General features: G+C 37.1%; 1 protein-coding gene across 1 annotated transcript in view; it reads left to right on the top strand.

The window, feature by feature from the left end:
- IKBKB (inhibitor of nuclear factor kappa B kinase subunit beta) overlaps positions 1–21,563 on the top strand; it is a 221,534-nt gene that overhangs the window by 7,533 nt on the left and 192,438 nt on the right. Inside the window, exons 3-4 of the mRNA XM_053718001.1 lie at positions 1,387–1,481; positions 18,659–18,776. Coding sequence (XP_053573976.1) covers positions 1,387–1,481; positions 18,659–18,776 — 213 coding nt within the window. The remainder of the gene's footprint in view (positions 1–1,386; positions 1,482–18,658; positions 18,777–21,563) is intronic.

The following is a 21,563-nucleotide window of genomic DNA, read 5'->3' on the forward strand; positions in this document are numbered from 1 at the left end:
TTAAAAACTGCATGCTCTTTCTGGATCTTAAGATTATTTTGGCTTGAGTGTCCCTTTAAAGGGGTACTAAACCCAATTTTTTTTTCTTTGATGATTCAGATAGAACATGCAATTTTAAGCATCTTTCTAATTTACTCTTATTATCAATTTTTCTTCTTTCTCTTGCTATCTTTATTTTATTTTTATTTTTTTTAAAAAGCAGGAATGTAAAGCTTAGGAGCTGGCCCATTTCTGGTTCAGAACCTGGGTTATGCTTGCTTATGCTTTGCTAAATGTAGCCACCAATAAGGAACCACTTTTCAGGGTGCTGAACCTAAAATGTGCTGGCTCCTAAGCTTTACATTCCTGCTTTTTAAATAAAGGTAGCAAGAGAACGAAGACAAATTGATAATAGGAGTAAATTAGAAAGTTGCATAAAATTGCATGCTTTGTCTGAATTGTGAAAGAAAAAAAATTGGGTTTAGTATTCTTTTAAGCATATAAAGGCTTGTGCTGACATCACTGGGCATAAGAAGGTCTAAATGCCAGGGAGCAACATATTCATTTCTACCTAGATGATCAGGTTAGACTTGCTTAAGATCCACCACTTAAAAATAATACAGGAAGTATTAAATATGTACCTCTGCCACTTTTAAATATTAAATTCACTCATCCTTGAGCCTCCCTAGTTTGAAAGAATCAGGAAATTAAGCCCTTAGTTTTTTTTTTCCATGAGGGCATACTGTGGTAGGCTTAGGAGTGAGCACATGTCTTGAGTACTATGTGAAGCAATTTGATACAAGCAACCTGCAGGATTGGATTTGATTCTACGAGCATGAAGTACGTTTTGGCAAATGAGCATTAGTAGGAAATGCACAACTAATACTCCTGTGTTAGTTTGAATTTAGATTGAAATAACCTTTACTTCATATGTTTATGAACAAGACTATTTCAATATGTTTAAATAATGCTCTTCAATATAAATAATAGGATTTTTTTTTTTTAGTACAATGACCATTTAATTGGATATAAAAGTGAAAAAATTCATGCAGTAGTGCAATATTTTGATGATCTGTGTTTTACCCCTGCAAAAGTTTCTGTCATCTCCAGTGAAGCGATGCATTGCTGGCAGCTAGCTGGTGATTGGTGGCTATGCACATATGCCTCTTGTCATTGGCTCAGATGTATTCAGCTAGGAAATTTTTACTGTTGCTTGCATATAACTTATTGTAGCATTTTAATTGTTTACTTTTATATCCTTGTAAGTAATTTTATTTTTTTTAAAACATAATGGCTAAACCTGTTATTCTCTACAGTTTCCCCTTTTCCAGCACTTTTGGGCCTCAAATATTCCTTCTATATTTATTTATAACCTTATCACCCTTCCCTTCTCCCCGCTGTTTATAGGAGACCGGTGAACAAGTTGCTATTAAGCAGTGCCGACAAGAACTGAGTCCTAAGAACAGGGAACGATGGAGTCTGGAAATCCAAATCATGAAAAAGTAAGATAATTCAGTATCTTAATTATCTTACTAGTGTTAAAAATCTGCATAATTGGGTCATACGAATAGAGCTGCTGATTGGATAAATGGCAGTTTTCGCTCAAGACCTGCAATGTTCACCGGGTCCCAAGTGGTATTTTAACTATGTTTTTAACCTTTTTGCAGGGGTTAAACATATAGCATTATAGTGTCACTAGTGTTAAAATGACTAATGGCCCTTTAACATTTAATAAACAACGCAAGATAATATAAGGGATTGACATAATTACATTGAATGGAAATCCATAGGGTTGGTTAACTATAGCTCATAAAATGGCTACATAATGGTTTTGAAGATCCTGCCTGATTAAATTGATGAGTAAATGAAGTATGTATGAGAAAATATATTCTTGCCTCTCTTTTAATAGTAAGAAATAGATCACTGTATTGATATATGGTTGTGTAATTAGAAATATTATCAAGTATACAAAAACCCAGACAATTGAATGAGATAAGATATATACATTGATGTTGGTTTGCTTTTTTATTTTTATTTTTCATTTTAAAAGGTACATCCAAATTGTTTCATATGTCAGAACAACACTGAAACTAATTTGTTTTTTAATTAAAGGGACAGTCAACACCAGAATTTTGTAATTAGATAATCCCTTTATTATCCATTCCCAAGTTTTGCATAACCAACACCGTTATAATAATACACGTTTTACCTCTGTAATTACCTTGTATCTAAGCCTCTGCAAACCGCCCACTTATTTCAGTTCTTTTGACAGACTTGCATTTTAGCCAATCAGTGCTTACTCCTAGGAGCTTCACGTGCGTGAGCTCAATGTTATCTATGTGAAACACATGAACTAATGCCCTCTAGTTATGAAAAACGGTCAAAATGCTTTCAGATTAGAGGCATCCTTCAAGGTCTAAGAAATTAGCATATGAACCTCCTAGGTTTAGCTTTCAAATAAGAATACCAAGAGAACAAAGCAAAATTGGTGATAAAAGTAAATTGGAAAGTTGTTTAAAATTACATGCCCTGCCCTGGGGGTTCCGGTGGAGGAGGAGCAAAGTAGGTGTTGCTGAGCTCTGTACTCCAGTTCCAAAGCCGCTGGCTGTGGTTTTTCGCGCCTTAACCCAAATCCTGGGGCTGCTCTCTGGACAGCTTGAGTCACCGCTCCTGGAACTCAAACAGTGGCACTCCATCCCGCTGTTATGGCAAACAAGTTTGTTAGAAAAAAACCATAACCTGGCTCAGTTCTTATAACAGCTGACCTGAAGGTCATAAAACTCAAGTTTAACTGCCTTAAATAAACGCTCATTTAATGGTCACCCTTCATCTTCCGCGGTGACTCTGGGAAAGAAGGCAAGAGCAGTACAAAACCCGCTGCATACCTGAAAGATACTCCCGCTCTCCCTACACCTCATTGGGACACATTTAATCACTCCTCCTGGCTCTTTTACCCGCCTCTACCGCCACTTTGTTTGCCGAATCCAGCCCTGCATAGACACGATATCTTACCAGAGTGAGTCTCCAGCGTCCCCTCCGGGGTCACCCCAGGATTCTGCTTGTTCTTTTGCGGCTGACTCCCCCCCCTCTCCCACCGGTCCTGTGTGAGAGGGGGCGGGCACTGGATTGGATCCGTTGTAGCTGCGAAGGGATACGATCCGGCTTGCGCCCTGCTTCCTAGGGATCTTTGGCCTGGGCTTTCCTCCCTCCTCTCCCACCAATGCTGCGTGAGAGGAAGTGGGGCTGATTGGAGCTGCTTTTGGAGCTCCGGATTGCGGGAGTGAATAGCAGGGAGCCTTTTGCCTCTCCGAGGATTACTGTGGGCCGTCGCAGGAAGTTTCAGCGAACATTCATCTGCGGTGGGCAAGTGGCAAGAAAATAGGTGAGTCTCATAAGACTTCTGATTCATATCCATGGTGTGTGGAAGGAGAGACTTATTACAGTAAAGTTGCCCTGAGTGTGTATAGGGAAGCAGCGGGAGCGTGATACCTGATAACTGGGGAAATTGGCACAGGAGTATACGACATTAGCATAACTAACACTCTCTAAAAATATTTAGGGGTTATTTCCAGGAGACGTGCCCTGGCTTAAACGGTGCTATAACCCTGATAAAAAGAAACATAGGAGAAAGCAAAGAAGAAAACAAAAAAGAAAAGAAACATTGTATCATAAAAAATCACCGTTAAGGGGCAAAGAGTTACCTTCTTAATATTGTGTGGCTACTGGGTATAAAATTTGCAGTTTGACACTTTCAAAAATGCTAGAGCCCACAATCAAGAAATTTGCATGTGCTAGGAAAACTCCTCTACCTAGCTGGACTAATTTGAGCAATGCTTCATATGACACATGCAGCTAAAGAAGAGTGTCACATTTAAAGGCGCTTAAATATGTTTTAAATCTAAGGAGAACAGAATACTGTATTAAGGATTTATTTTTTCTCTTCTCCCTTTATACACATTTTTTATGTTTGTTACTTTTGCTTGTTAATGAGGAAACACTGGTTGTTATGCCCTCTTTTAGGGAGTAGGAGAGGGAAGGGTAGGGAAGAGAAAAGGGGGTGTAGAATAAATTTTCGGTCCATTCTGTGCTCTTAAAGTTAGGGAGGAAGTGCTATTAAAAGTTACACAACTTAGGGAAGAGAATTTTCTTATACAGTACTTACCTATGGCTAATTAATAATTATACCCAAAAGAGACACCCTTATAGTCCTGTAATTATGCTGTGTAAATCTCATTGGGCACAGGACCTAACTCTAAAGGCTTAGCAAATGTTATGTAGAAACTGCTTTTGCCTGTAATTTTTCTTTTTTCTTCCTGTAAGGGAAGTGATGAGACCGTTATTTATTTACTCGCTATGTTCCTTAACTGTACAATTCCTAAGGGTTATCTTTATTTAGAGATATAAATAGTACAGAACTTAATATTACATTTAGGGGCTCACTCTTATCAGTGTCAAGTAACATAGTATCCCTTTTTGACTGATACCCCTCTCTAGGAAACATTTTTAAGCTGCAACAAGCGAGGCAAACTTCCTCTAATACCCACAGAGAAGAGGAAGCAAAATCTCTAAAAAACGTTACAATACTATCAGAGTCATATATAAGTGAACCAGTTTTCAATATCTCTCAGCTGTGGACAAGATATTAATATAACTCATTTTCTCCAGGGCGTCCTTTATGTAGATAATGTTTAGTATTATATTTCACTAGAAACCCTTTATTTTTTGAGAAACAGGAGAGGGATAGGGCTATTTAGTAGTAAATACAACCCCTGTAGGTTGATCTTGTTTCCTACTCTGTTCAAAGATAACAATCTTACATAAGATAGTACATGTAGACTTATGACCTACAGGAAACACTCTAGCTCAAGGTAGAATACTGAAGACTAACTCATATAGAAATGATGTCCTATTTAAATTAATAGACTAGAAGGTGAAAACTTCTTCAACTTTAGCATCTCGGACAAAATAAGTCAATTCATTGTCTCCCCCCATAGATGTAAAGGAGAACTTTCTTAAACTTCACTCTTTTTTTTTTTTTCTCTCCCTTTTTTTTTCTCTCCGTTCCAGTTTTGCACAACTTTCACTTCACAAAGGGGGTTGACACCCCCCCTCTTTCCCACTTTTTTTTCTTTTCTTTTTTTTCCCCTTTTTTGGCACAATATTTGTAGGTGGGTACACATTACCCCTTCTAAATTTCACACCCTCTGGGTTCTTCTTTTATATCACTATTTAATTGATTATTTTACACTTCACACTCTCCACAATTTACTCCAGAACTTTCCGAGCCACTTAACCATATATGGATAAATATTTTCACAGTCACTCTAAAACTCCTCCTTCAGCTATGACGGGGAGACAAAGAGAAAAAAAGAACAAAATTGCTCTTGAAACCTCGATAGATGCACAATCACTTACTCCTAATCCTTCAGTTCTGACGGAACCATTAGATATTCAATCACTAGTTACTTGTATTTCAGAAGCCCTATCTCCTAAATTTGATGTATTGAAAAAGGAGATCAAACAAGACATCGCATCTGTATCTAATGAAGTAAAATAGTTCGCCCACAGAATATCTGAGGGTGAGCAAAGAATTTCAGATCTCGAGGATCTGACCATGACTTATAAAACTACTCTTGAATCTACAAATAACACACTTTTGAAAATACAAAGTAAAATAGAAGATTTAGAGTATAGATCAAGAAGGAATAACTTGAGGATCATAGGGGTCCCGGAGGAAAAACAATTTGAAGATTTAGATAGGCTGCTGACAATCACACTACCCCGGCTACTCCAGATCCCGGAATCTCACCCACCCATAGTTATTGAAAGGGCCCATAGGATAGGTTCATCTGCCTTAAATAAAACAAATACGAGAACAAGACCAATAATTGCAAAGGTCTTAAATTTCAACACAAAGTCACAATGCTCCAAGCTTTTCGTAAACGCCAACCCATTTTTTTGGGTGACGCAAAAATTCTTATGTTTCAAGACTACTCGGTAGAAACAGCCACAAAAAGGAGGGAGCTAGCTCCACTCTGTACAAATTTTATAAAGAAGGGTGCTCGAGCAACCTTACTTTATCCAGCAAGGCTGAAACTCTTAATAGATGGCCACACATATTTTTTTGAAACAGCGCAAGACGCTGGAAAAATTTTATGCTGAGACTTATCCCTCAGGACAAAATTTTAACTGAGGAAAAGCAATCTAGAGAATTCAGATATCTAGAATGCTACAAATGATTAAACTCTTTGAACACAAGGGTTGGGCGGGAAGTGGGGGTAAGCTTCCTCTAACTGCTTGCTCTATAAGGGGGTATTGTTTTAGTTATAGTATTTGTTGTTTTTTCCCTTTTTTTTTTTTTTCCTCGGTTTGTTTTTTGCTTTTTACTAGAAGATGGCTGCGGAGAGCAATTTTAAACTGACCTTGTGGAACATAGGTGGTCTCACTTCCCCCATAAAATGAAAGCTTATATTGTCCCAATTGAGAAAAATAATACTGATATAGCTTTCCTACAAGAAACACATTTAAAACCTGAGGAAGTTCTTAAACTTAAAACCACCTGGGTCAAGGAAGTTCTATTTTCTTCTACCGCAAAGAGAAAAAGCAGGGTAGCGATCCTTCTGGGGAAAAAACTCTCATATGAAGTTATACACGTAGATACAGATCACAAGGGGAGGTATATAATGGCAAAAATTAAGATTTTACAAACAATGTATACATTCTGTAATGTTTACGCTCCCAATGTCTTTAGCCTTCCCTTTTGGGAAACTTTACAAAAAAAGCTCATGTTATATGCAGAAGGCTATTTGATACTTGGAGGCGATTTTAATATGGCTCCGCAATACCCCGTTGATAGGTTGAGGCAGAACTCTGTTCCTCTTAAAACTAAGAGAGATAACCTAGAGTCAAAACTATTCATTAAATGGAACCCCGATGTCAGAGATTACACGTGTCGTGTCATTTAAAGGCACATAAAACTCTTTCAAGAATAGACCTCTTTCTGCTTGATGAAAGATTGTGTAAGTCGAAAGTATTAGCGGGGATTTCATCAATTACTATATCCGATCATGCCCCGATTTCTCTTGATTTCCAATTAAGTTCCCCGCTGCGCAGGAACACTGGTTTTCTATTCCCACAATATTTAGCTTCTGATTTAAAAATTAAAAAATTGGCTTAATGCCAGATTTCGTGAATATGCTATCTTTAATCGAGAACACATCCCCCAACCTGCGCTGTTTTGGGAAACAGCCAAGGCGGTTCTTCAAGGGGAAATACTAGCATATAGTATATCCAGGTCTAAAAAACATAAAGTGAGGGAAAGGGAATTACTGAGGGCAGTTACAAATGCATACAATCGATATATTTATCATAGAACCTTAGAAAATTGGTCCAGATATACCGCTGCATTAGCAGAAAGAGATTCTTTTTTACTGTATAAAGAAACTCAGAGAGACCTCAGACTACAGGCTAAGTTATATCATTATGGTAATAAAACTGGGAAGCTTTTGGCAAACCTAGTTAAATGCGACAAAGCCTCCCCCATAATAAACTCTATATATTCTGAAGGAGTATTTTTTAACTCATCAGTAGAACTACGCAGGGTATTTGCGGACTACTATAAGGCTTTATATACTTCTAAGGTCTCCAAATACTTGGAGCGGGAAGATTTTTGGAGAAAAATATCTTTCCCGACACTAACCTCTGAGCTACTTGAAACTTTATACTCTCCTATCACTGAGTTAGAAACCTCTACAACAATCCAAAAACTGGACCTCAACAAAGCCCCGGGACCCGATGCGCTCCCGAATGAATTTTATAAAATACTATCACCTGAAATAACAACACATTTAACCTCACTCTTTAACGATATATATATATATATATATTAAAGGCAACAAGCCAACAACGGAATTTGTTGCTTCATATACAGCCCTTATACTAAAACAGGGGAAAGACCCGACTAGAAAGAGTCGTATAGACCCATCGCGCTCCTAAACACGGATTATAAACTTCTTACGGCCATTCTAGCACAAAGACTCCAATCTTTACTTCCCAATATCATTCATAAAGATCAAGCTGGGTTTCTGCTGAAACGTAACTCCTCAGCTAAAATAAGAGAAGTATTCCTTACAATAGAACACTTTAAGACGTCGGAGGAGTCATGGAACACGGGGGGAAGGACACCCCTGACATGGCGATCATTTCAATAGACGCTGAAAAAGCGTTTGATTCGGTACACTATGATCACCTTTCATTCACCCTCCAGCAGTTTGGTCTTGGAGGTAATTTTCTTTGTTTCTTCAATAATTTATATAAAAATGCCTCCACGAAAATCTTAGTAAATGGGGATATGACTCAGGATATAATGCTGGGGAGAGGAACCAGGCAGGGGTGTCCTATCTCTCTCTCTCCACTTCTCTTTGACTTGGCTATTGAACCTCTTGCTATTCAAATTCGGCAACAACTCGGAATTAAAATCAAGAATAAGGAAATGCGAATTGCACTTTATGCCGATGACGTCTTAATATATATATCGAACACTTCTAGAAATATCCCAAAGCTTCTCTTAATTATAGAACAGTTTGGATCCTTCTCCGGCTATAAGGTCAACACTACAAAATCGGAGTTATGCTGGATCAAGCAGACTAAGGATTCACTTGCAGTTATTCCTTTTACCATAGTGCAAAACTCATTCAAATACCTTGGTATTTGGAAATCTTCTAACCCTGATGGCTGGTATAATCTAAGCATACTCCCAGTACTTAACAAAATAAAAGAAACTTTTAAAAACTGGCAGAAACTTCCCCTAACTTTATCGGGACGTATAGCACTCTATAAGATGACTCTTCTTCCTAAAATCCTCTATGTGCTTCAGAACACTTCACTGGTTCTGAAAACGAAAGATATTTTATCATTTAATATGGCTCTACGATCCTTCATCTGGCAGAATAAAAAACCTAGAATCTCATTATCTAAATTAGCTCTACCCATGAAGTACGGGGGACTCTCTCTTCCAGATCTCTGCCTATATAATGAAGTGTTCCTGGCCCGAGTCGTAATAGATTGGTTGACTAATAGCAACTATGTAACAAATTTTGATCTTGAAAGCAGCATAGCCCACCCGTTTTCTCTCTCAGCTTTAATACATTGTAATAATAATATAATTCCTCCTGAAATAAAAAAGATAAAATCTATCTACAATTCAATCCAGATGTGGAAAAAGATGTGCAGCTCTTTGCATATTGAACTTAGGACTTAGATATATCCCACTTTTAAATAACCCACAGTTTCAAGCAGGGATGCAGTCAGCTCTTTTCTCTAAATGGGAAACCTTAGGTCTTGTGAAGATTCATCAGCTATTAGATTTTGAGAGAAGGTGTATCAAGACTTTTAATTCCCTCAAAGAGAATTTCCATCTCCCTAACAAAATCTTCTTCGCCTATCTTCAAGCGAGACACTTCGACCTTAAATTGGTAACTGATTAAGGCTGGGACTGGTCTCTAGGAATCCTTAAGAATTGGCTTCTATTAGCTAAAAATGGGTTCATGTCAATTTCGTATATCTATCAAACTCTGACTTCAATTAATGGTCCAGAAATAATGGAAAAAATGCACGCCAAATGGGCTGTAATGTTAGCGCAAGATTCTCTGGATACTACTTTATTAACCTCTTCGATCCAAGTGGTCTCACGTGTTACTCTCTCCGCCTCTTGGAGGGAGTCACATGCTAAGTTACTGCATATGACTTACTTTTCTCCAGAGAAAGGAACTAAATGTCGAAATACTAGCTTTAACAGATGCCCAAAATGTTCTTATCCATCGGCTAACCTGCATATTATATGGGATTGCCCAAAAATCAGAAACTTCTGGTTGAAGTTACAATATTGGCTTATCAATACGGTGGTATTACTTCTTTGGTACTTTCACCTTTAAAAATAGTCTTTCTCACTGAAGACACAGGGTTGTCTCAGGATAATTTTAAAATAGTGAATCTAGTGATTCTTGCTGTTAGATACCTGATTCTAAAAAAGTGGAAAACATGAGCGACCCCAAGTATCTTAGAAGTACAAAATTGTTTGAAGAAACAATGTATTATTGAACAACTTGACACTAATTTACATAATGATCAAGATGTAAGGAGTTTTTTCTCTAAATGGTCGCAATTTATTAAAGTCTTATCTTCTAGTGAGATCGAATATCTAATATATCCATTTAGAGACACGGAATTGATTGTTTTAGGATTGTGGTAACTCTCCGCAGTCAAATCCCCCCCCCCCCCCCCCCCTTTTTTTTTTTATATATATATATATATATAGGTTTATTTGCTCAGTTCGCACTCGGGGGTGTAGGACTCCCCATCTATCCAAATGCAGAGGTTCAAATGCAGATGTTATGTTTTCATAATTAGACCCAGAGATAGAGGCAGGGGGGATCATTTTTTTGCAAAGGAACTGCAGTATCAAGCTGACAGTCTAATAATCTAACGTCCTTGTCTCATGTTAACCCTACTTAGATTTGGGTCACCTTGTAAGCAGTAGGCAGATTAGTAATATAGACCAGTATAGCCTTGGAAGAAAAAAAAATGTTGGTCTGCTGGAAAAACTCAGACTCCAAAGGTGCGAAATAAATTAACATGATCTGTATAGGAACTTAAAATGCAACATGTATTGGCCTATGTTACGTGTTAACAATGCATTTTGTGAAATTGTGTTTTCTTTCTCCTGGTTTTGAAAAGAATAAAAATTAAATTAAACTGAAAATTAAATGAAACTGCTACGAATACCTTGCTCCACCATACAAGTGCTCATGCACAGAACACTCTCAAAGCTATCCCTAAAGGAGAGTTCATTCATTTGAGACGCAATTGCTCTGACCTCCAAAAATTCAAACAAGAATCTATTCACCTGGCCAATAGACTTCAGGAACGTGGTTACAGTAATAGATTCATAAAAAGAGCACAAACATATGCATTAAAAACAGAATGTGAAACTCTTCTACAAACCAAATCCGAACAGGATGATAATACCATAAGTCTGATCACAATTTCTAATCCACAAATGCAAAAAATAATTGACATTGTCAACAGTAATTGGCATATTCTACAGAATGACCCCCTCTTATCTACCCAAATTGGCACTAGAGTATCCGTGGGCTATAAAAGACCTAAAAACCTATGTGACATGCTAGTCAGAAGTCATTATGTTCACAAACCAAAAAAAGAAGCAAGAACAAAGGGTATGTTCCTATGTGGAACATGTAATGCTTGTACGAATGTTTGTAAACGGCAATCAATCAAGGACAAATATCATCAGATCCACTATATACCTACATACGTTTCATGCTCAACAACGGGTGTGATATACATACTCACATGCCCATGTAATCTTTTATTTTGGCATGCAGGGCCGCCACTAGAAATTTTGGGGCCCCTGACTTAACCATTGATCAGGGCCCCCCCTCCTTTGACATGTGCAATTTTTGACCAAGTGACTAAAACGTATATGCACTTTATTCTTAAGTGTCTATTTAAATTTGGAAATGTTGTAAAGGTAGTAACATACACACAGACAGACACACTCATACACTGAAACACACACACACTCACATAAGGATTCACATATAGACACTCTAGCAGACATGCAAAGAAACACAAAAACTCAATCAGACACAGAAACTCAGCACTTGTTTACATTGACCTGACAAGTAATGAGGTAAACTACAGTTTTGTAAAAAAAAAAAAAAAAAAAAGGAGATTTAGAAAACAAAATATGGAGTTCTGATTATTTTTTTGTAAAGGAAGATGCCAACTAAATGATGACAACAGCATGCAGTGGCTAAAAGGAAGGGCCCTGAACTGCCTAAACAATAATTTAAAGGTTAAATAGTGGATTGGTGACTTCCGAAAAGGTCTCGTTAGTCTCAAAGTCTGTAGAAAGATGTGAATAATCAGTAGTAAGGTCAAAATGTCCTAAAAAGGAACAGACAATGGACACACAAACTCAAACTTGCACATACACCCAAGGAAACAGAGACAGCCTCAGAAAACACACAAAGAAATGCACACACCCTCACAGAGACACCCACAGAAAACACAGACCTACATACACACACACACACACACCTTCACAGAGACATCCACAGAAAACACAGACATACAGACCCACCCTCACAGAGGCATCCAGAGAAAATAAACAAAGACAAACATACACACACCCTCACAGAGACACCCATAGAAAAAGCTCAAAGACATACGCGCACACCCTCACAGACATCCACAGAAAATGCACAAAGACATACACACCCACCCTCACAGAGAGACCCACAGAAAAAAATATATATACACACTCATAGAGACACAAACCAAAGCACAAAGACATAAACACAGACACTCACAGAAACACTCACAGGAGGAAACATTTATGCACCTTGCATCCCCTAAATCAACTGTGTGTTACATGCATGATAAAAAAAAAATGCAGAAATTAAGAGATCACTTTTTAAAGAATCATATTTGTAAATGTGCAAACAAAAATAATTCTGTGAATTCAAAATTGTAAATTAAAGATCTGGGTAGTTGGCTAGATGAAGAAAAGTACTTTTAAAAGGTTGACATATGTTTGTTTTTTCCCCATTTTCCCCAACCAAGAGCACCACTTCAAATATAGTGTACAAATGTTCCCATCTGTCAGCTGTATTTTGAAAATGCTGTACTCTATATGGTCTTGGTGGAACCATAAGCTGTGGTACTCATACCATTAGATCTGGTTAAATGCAGGATTTAAGCTTGTTGGTATGTATTTCAAAATTAAGTCAACTGTAGTGTAAACTGAACAGTTTTAAGTTAACCTGTCTCATTTCAAACACTGAGCAATCTTAGTCTGAGAGTATAACATGTTATGCAGATGTAAAAATCTTAGATAAAAAAAAATGCATATCTGCCAAAAGGGCACCTACCATTTGTGTATTGAGGAGTAAACATTTCTGCATGGTTTTAAATATAGAATTTCTACAGCATTGTCAAATAACCACTGCTGCTAAAAAAAATATGTTTTTATGGACCTCTGGCCCCACCATACAACTATCACCACACTGAAGTTACAATCTGAAATTGCACAAAGAAATAAAAAACATTTGCTGAGTAAGTCCTACTTTCTCTGCAAATGAAAGTGATCTGCCGTCTGACTCAGGCACACACTGTACAAACAAAGTGCCAAGTCTGTCTCACATTGTGCATAGTGGTTTACTGCACACTCAGAAATCCTCTCAAATGCTAATACTTTACTCCTTGTAATAACATTTCCCATGCTCAATTAGCACTCTGCTGTAGTACCCACTGGTGGCTGCCAACATTTTTTTTTAGTTCTTGCCTCATGGGGCCCACCTGGCCTATTGGGCCCCTGACAGGAGTCACCCCCTGATGACGGCCCTATTGGCATGACGACCAGACAGGCCAGAACACGTATACTTGAACATTGTAGAAATATCCGCAATGCTAAAAAAGAATCTGAAAAAGGAAAAACCATCATCAGTGTAACTAAACATTTTCTACATAGCCACAATGGTAATGATTCAGGGTTACAATTTGCGGTAATTCAACAGGTGAACCTGGGAATAAGAGATGGTGACATAGAGAAAACTCTGTTACGCATGGAATGTAGATGGATCCATTAACTAAACTGTGTCAGACCCTATGGAATGAATGAGAACAACAATTTCTCTGTTTATGTATAAAAATATACTTTTGTTAGCGACGTTTCATGGGTATAATACAACAATTATAATGACCTAACATTATCTATTTACCTATTGACAAAAATCTTCTTTCAACATTTTCTAGACGCATTATTAATATCACTAGACCTTTACAATGTCTCCCACTTTCTTTGTGAATTTCACTTGACCTCTATAATCCATAATTACCACGCACATTTCGATTTAATAAATTCCTTATCACTTTTACGTCTCACGCTTCATTTACTATTTCTTGGATTTTTTATTTTTTATTCTTATTAACTTTAATTAATCATTGGCTCTCCTTTGCCGTTCACTCTCTTACAACACAACCCCTCACAGGCCACCTACTTCCACCAATTTAGCAAGCACTTTTCACAGCATAGTTTCCCACAACTTTGCGAACTATTTTCGATAAGGCATTATTTAGTACTGATATATATTTTTTGTTTTTGTCTATTAACATTATATAATGCTTCTCATGATACACAAGTAAATTTAAACAAAAAAATTACACTCTGTTAGTTTATTGTCCTTGTCATCTGCAGAGCGAATTTTCATTTATTCTCTCAACTTCGGCATTTTTAAGTTTATGATCACATTAAAATTCTTGCTTATGATTGCTCTTTTGATATAATCAAACGACAAATTATATTCGAATTACATAAATCCAAAATTACTCCGAATTCAGTCAGGCACTTCTATGTGGAAGATCACATTAAATTCCTTTTTTACGATTGCACTTTGGATGTTACCAAACTTGTAATCACATTGGAAAAATATCAAATATGAAACAGTACCGGTGTATTATTCTATACGATTGACTCTGTTGTAGTGAAGCACATCCCACATAAATCACATCACTTAACATAGGGGATGTAAGATCAGTATAGCAACATGCTAACAGGCGATCACATGCTCTTACAGAGGATCGCCTCACACCAATACTTACATCCGTCACGTAGCAGCCAACTATGAATCAGAGCCCAGGGGAGGGATTATCGACCCGGTAAATACGATCCACTGTCAGCTCCTCATACCCCTCTGAGGAAGCGATAGTGAAACGCGACCGCGTTAGGGGATATCTGTTGTTTTTTAATTTGCTCTCTACTGGTATTCACTGATGCAATCTCTAATACTTTCTTGCTTTAGTTTAATTATTTTTGTTACCAGCATTTAGCCAAGTGTAGTGAATAACGCTTGTTATTTCGAATTCATCCTATGGTATGCAAAATGTGCTACCTACTTAGCTAATTAGCTTTATGTCTTTAATTTATACAGTGGAATGAGTATATCTAAGGGCAGTGAATAACGCCTGTTATTTCTAGTCCATCCTATGGTATGCAAAATGTGCTACCTACTTCGCTGATTAACTTTGTGTTTAATTTATATAGTGGAACAAATCTATCTAACAAGCACATGGCTCTTATTGTGCTACCTATTCAATAGACAGACTCCACATAGTTAACATACACAGTGATATTAATCCACCTAAAATCAAGCTCTCATTATATTTTATCAATATTGAGGCATCCTGCAATAACAAAATTGTAGGCATCCGATGCAGCTATGTATCCACCAAAGTTCTCTTTGATCTAATTCACTTTCTATTTCCCTCCTCTCCAGTGTGTGGATACTTTTTCTATTCCAAGCCATAAGAATGAGTCTTTCTTATATTGAGTACAGCTGTTAAAGTGAATGGGTACCCCATGATCATTGTGTTCTTTTTTAATTTTGTTCAAATTTTCCAAAATTCTAGTTTTGAGGAATCTAGAGGTTTGTTCTAAGTACAGACACATTGGAGTAGATCTATAACATTTAGTGTTTTACACATTATAACACTTTTAATTTCAAATTCTTTACCTTTTCTAGTGGAGGAAAAAGTTTTTGTGCTCTCTTTTTTAGTGTAGTTGCAACCCTTACATTTCCCACAAGTGTAAAAGCCATTAAGATTGCTAATTTGTATAGGTTACAAATTTGTATAGGCCTTTTCTGAAAATAATCAAAGGATTTTTATTTGGATTTTTTTGGGGGGGATCATAGGGGTTAGAAATTCATCCTCTTTTAGTACATGCCAGTGTTTCTGTATAACTTTTTTTAATTTCTTTCTGTTCGCTATTGAAAGTGGTTACAAATTTTGGGAATTGGGGTTTTCTAATAGATGGTTTAGTTAGAAGATCCTCTCTGTTCTTATTTTTAACTTCATCCCTTGCTATTTCTAAGGATGCACGGTTGTATCCTTTTTGTACAAATCTTGTAATAATAATGATTGAGTATCATAATCCGTCAATTGATTGCAATTTCTTCTAATTCTGGTGAATTGTCCCTTAATATAACCGTCTTGGTTATGCAAAACTGGGAAATGGGTAACAAAGGGATTATCTATCTTTTTAAATAATAACAATTATGAAGTAGACTGTCCCTTTACTAAGAATATGTTGGTTTATTTAAGACAGGAAACCTTTTATATGAAGCAAAACACAACATCCCTTTAAATAATTTAGGCCTAATATGGTATAGATAACTACCTTTTATTTCTATTGAAAGCAATGGTAAATACATTTTTTTAAATTCAATTAATTTATATCAGCAATTTAAATAGCTGAATTTGCCTGTGGTATCCCTACCTAATCTGAAAGTTTCTATACTTGAGTATAGGCTATAAAAAAACTGTGTAAACATAGCCAGCAGAAGACATTACACTCCCAGTGGGAGGTAAGAAAAATAAGTAATAAAATGATAATTGTTAATTTAATTGTTTTATCTAAGTATTGGGATTGGGTGCACAAACACAGATAAGATAAAAAAGCATGTGTGTATTTACAAAAAGTGATATCTGATTTCCCTGCAAGCTCAACCCATTTTGATGGGTTGTGGTGTCAAAGAACAAAACCAGCTATTTAATATTCAAAATTAATCCTAATTGTTCGCTGTTATTTTTTGTTTTATACTGACTTTGAGGATGCAAGAAAGATAAACAATATTTAAAAAAAAAAAAAAAAAAAGGCGTACACCAGTGTTACTTGGAAAACGTGTTTGAAAAACCGTGTATTACTTTGTTTTCCTTGTTTGTCCCTACGAATTCTAGAGAAGTGTATCATTCTTCAGGATGGAATTATTTCAGTTTCCTTCCTAAAGCATTGGAAATTTCATGAATGTTTATTTGTCCATATCTCTCCCTGTCATTAATTTTAGAACCCTTAGTGGCACAATTTTACCAGAAGTGTTGCCTGGAATTATGTTTTTGTTTTTGATAAAGGTGTGCTTTGTATTGGCATCCACACAACTTTGTGTATAAAGTTACATTTATATTAAAGGTTCCAGTGCTGTGATTGTGGAACAATTTGTTCAATTATTTTTATTTGCAGATTATCTCATTATATACAATATTATTATGTAACAAGGCCAAGCTTATAAAGAGAATGCATTCTATAGAAATCTTTTATATACTTGTATACTTATTCCTTATAACAAAGATATATCTGTGTTCACATTACATTATGGCGTTGCTATTTTTGCAAGATTCCACTATAATTTTTTTCATTAAAGGACCATCAAAAACAGTAGAATTACATATTCAGCAATTGCATAATAAAAAGAAAATGCAATAGCATATACTCTTAATTTAAATGAACAGTAGATTTTTTTTTATGATAAATTTCAAAATTTACTTCAATTTACTTTCCCCCCTAACGTGATAGCCATCAGCCAATCATAGACTCATATACTGTCTGTATACACTGTGAACTCTTGCACATGCTCAGTCGGATCTGATGACTCGGAAAGTGTTTGACAGATTGTGCTCAATTTGATAATGGAGGTAAATTGGCCTCCAAATTACCCAAGTTAGACATAATGCACAAACTCTTGCACTTTAACCCTAACTACAACCTCCCTCGGTCACATAAACTCCATCCCAAAATCAACAATCCCTTAACACTGAAGGGATCCCCCAACTCTGAGAACCCTTCCTTTAAAAAACCCCACAAAAAATATATATATTAACAGACCCGTAAAAGTGTTTTCATACAGTAATTTTGGTTCCAGCCATGGCCCTAATCAAACCACAACAACAATCCTATTCTTTGCTGTAAGATCTTAGGGATATTGTGTTAGGGGGAAGTGTGTTAAGAGTTTTTGTGGGGGTGGTGTTTGTAATCTGGTAATGAGTTGGGGGTGTCATGATTAAGGCTTCATTGTGTATACAGTACAAGGCTTTATTGGGAAAAGGACTCCAGATTAATTTGAGCTGGTAATAAGGACTTACTGACTGCTTATTCATAAAGCAGTTTTACATAAAGGATTTTGTGTGCGAATCTCACAGCTCTATCGCTACTTAACAACCATGTCACTATCAGTTGTGTATTGTGCATGTTAATCCAAATATTTGATTTTCAGCACTTCTTCGGACCTAACTGATATTAATTGATGTGTTGCCAACCATTTTCTCTACATGTTTATCATTCATTTGTTTTAAAATTCTAATGTTATATGGCAAAGGGACAAAAAATCCATTAACATGGATGACCTTTAATTTTTGGTTAGTATTCGCTAGAGTGAGCCAAGATAAATCAGATGCACAATAATGGAAATTTGATAAGGCATACAGCAATTTATGTATCTTGGATCATATCTCTAGACATTACTCACCCTGGTTGGACTTGTCTACCTTGAACATGTCCAGTCAATGGTGGGCCTGTTAAGGCGAATTGATTTTGTATACATGAGGAGAGAGAGTCTTGTTTTGTCCATTGCCCTGTTGGGGGCTAAGTTAATTTCTGTCAAGTATTTTATAAGGATATGAGCCAAGATATAGAGATTATTATATATACAATTAATATTTTGTATTATTTAATCTTCTTTTCTTCACTATGCCAATCCAGTCCTATAACTTCCATTCTACCTCCTTCCTCTCTCATTCATCCTTATCTCCTCTTTTATTTTCAAAGGTTAAACCATAGGAATGTGGTATCTGCTCGTGAAGTTCCAGAGGGGCTGCAGAAGCTGGCCCCTAATGACTTGCCTCTTTTGGCCATGGAATACTGCGAGGGAGGTGATTTGCGCAAGGTGAGATTTAGGTGGCTTGTTTGCTTCAAGACATGGTTCAAACATACAATGTGTCACATTTATGAATGAGATCTATACATAACAAAAAGTCATATGAAATTTATTAGTCTGGAACTAGTGGAAATTTCCAACCTTGTGTATTTGTATATATGCTATATGACTATATATAAAGTTAGTGGACAACATCACACCTATATGAGCTTGTTGAACATCCCTTTCCAAAACCATGGCGATTAATATGCAGTTTGCCCCATTTATACTTTAAACAGTCTCCACTCTTTTGGGAAGACTTTCCACAACATTTTTGAGTATGCCCTGTGGGGATTTCTGCCCTTTCAATAAAAAGAGCATTTGTCAAGTCCTGAGAAGATCTGGCTAGCAATCATTGCTCCATTCATCCGAAAAGGATTCAGTGGTTGAGATCAGTGCTCTGTACTCGAGTTCCTCCACACCAAACTCATCAAACCATACCTTCATTGACCTAGCTTTGTGCACAAAGGCACAGTCATGCTGGAACAGGAAAGGTCCTTCCCCAAACTGTTGCAACGAAGTTTGATGCACCCAATTGTCCAAAAAAGAATTTGCATACTGTAGCATTAAAGGGACACAAAACCTACATTTCTTCTGTTAAGTGTGATCAGTCCACGGGTCATCATTACTTCTGGGATATTACTCCTCCCCAACAGGAAGTGCAAGAGGATTCACCCAGCAGAGCTGCATATAGCTCCTCCCCTCTACGTCACTCCCAGTCATTCTCTTGCACCCAACGACTAGATAGGATGTGTGAGAGGACTATGGTGATTATACTTAGTTTTATATCTTCAATCAAAAGTTTGTTATTTTAAAATAGCACCGGAGTGTGTTATTACCTCTCTGGCAGAGTTTGAAGAAGAATCTACCAGAGTTTTGCTATGATTTTAGCCGGAGTAGTTAAGATCATATTGCTGTTCTCGGCCATCTGAGGAGTGAGGTAAACTTCAGATCAGGGGACAGCGGGCAGATGAATCTGCATAGAGGTATGTAGCAGTTTTTATTTTCTGACAATGGAATTGATGAGAAAATCCTGCCATACCGATATAATGTCATGTATGTATACTTTACACTTCAGTATTCTGGGGAATGGTACTTCACTAGAATTACACTGTAAGAAATACATAAAGCTGTTTAATAACTAGAGATTATGTTTAACGTTTTTGCTGGAATGTAAAATCGTTTTCATTTGCTGAGGTACTGTGTGAATAAATGTTTGGGCACTATTTTTCCACTTGGCAGTTGCTTAATCTGTTTTTCTGACAGTTTCTGTTCTCCCTCACTGCTGTGTGTGAGGGGGAGGGGCCGTTTTTGGCGCTTTTTCTATGCATCAAATATTTCAGTCAGCAACTCATTGTATTCCCTGCATGATCCGGTTCATCTCTACAGAGCTCAGGGGTCTTCAAAACTTATTTTGAGGGAGGTAATTTCTCTCAGCAGAGCTGTGAGAATTATAGTTTGTCTGAGATAAAAAACGTTTATTCTGTAATTTGTTTCCTGCTTTCAGAATTTGTTATCTTTGCTAATGGGATTAAACCTTTGCTAAAGTTGTGTTGTTTACAAGGATTGAGGCTATAACTGTTTCAATTTATTAATTTTCAACTGTCATAGATCTTCTGTGCTTCTTAAAGGCACAGTACATTTTAATATTATTCTAATTGAATTGTATTTCCAAGTTGCAAGTTTATTTGCTAGTGTGTTAAACATGTCTGATTCAGAGGATGATACCTGTGTCATTTGTTGCAATGCCAAAGTGGAGCCCAATAGAAATTTATGTACTAACTGTATTGATGCTACTTTAAATAAAAGTCAATCTGTACAAATTGAACAAATTTCACCAAACAACGAGGGGAGAGTTATGCCGACTAACTCGCCTCACGTGTCAGTACCTACATCTCCCGCTCAGAGGGAGGTGCGTGATATTGTAGCGCCGAGTACATCTGGGCGGCCATTACAAATCACATTACAGGATATGGCTACTGTTATGACTGAGGTTTTGGCTAAATTACCAGAACTAAGAGGTAAGCGTGATCACTCTGGGGTGAGAACAGAGTGCGCTGATAATATTAGGGCCATGTCAGACACTGCGTCACAGGTGGCAGAACATGAGGACGGAGAACTTCATTCTGTGGGTGACGGTTCTGATCCAAACAGACTGGATTCAGATATTTCAAATTTTAAATTTAAACTGGAAAACCTCTGTGTATTACTAGGGGAGGTGTTAGCGGCTCTGAATGATTGTAACACAGTTGCAATACCAGAGAAAATGTGTAGGTTGGATAAATATTTTGCGGTACCGACGAGTACTGAGGTTTTTCCTATACCTAAGAGACTTACTGAAATTGTTACTAAGGAGTGGGATAGACCCGGTGTGCCGTTCTCACCCCCTCCGATATTTAGAAAAATGTTTCCAATAGACGCCACCACAAGGGACTTATGGCAAACGGTCCCTAAGGTGGAGGGAGCAGTTTCTACCTTAGCTAAGCGTACCACTATCCCGGTGGAGGATAGCTGTGCTTTTTCAGATCCAATGGATAAAAAGTTAGAGGGTTACCTTAAGAAAATGTTTGTTCAACAAGGTTTTATATTGCAACCCCTTGCATGCATTGCGCCGATCACGGCTGCAGCGGCATTCTGGATTGAGTCTCTGGAAGAGAACATTGGTTCAGCTACTCTGGACGACATTACGGACAGGCTTAGAGTCCTTAAACTAGCTAATTCATTCATTTCGGAGGCCGTAGTACATCTTACTAAACT

This window comes from Bombina bombina, chromosome 6 (assembly GCF_027579735.1).
Source record: "Bombina bombina isolate aBomBom1 chromosome 6, aBomBom1.pri, whole genome shotgun sequence".
NCBI lineage: Eukaryota > Metazoa > Chordata > Amphibia > Anura > Bombinatoridae > Bombina > Bombina bombina.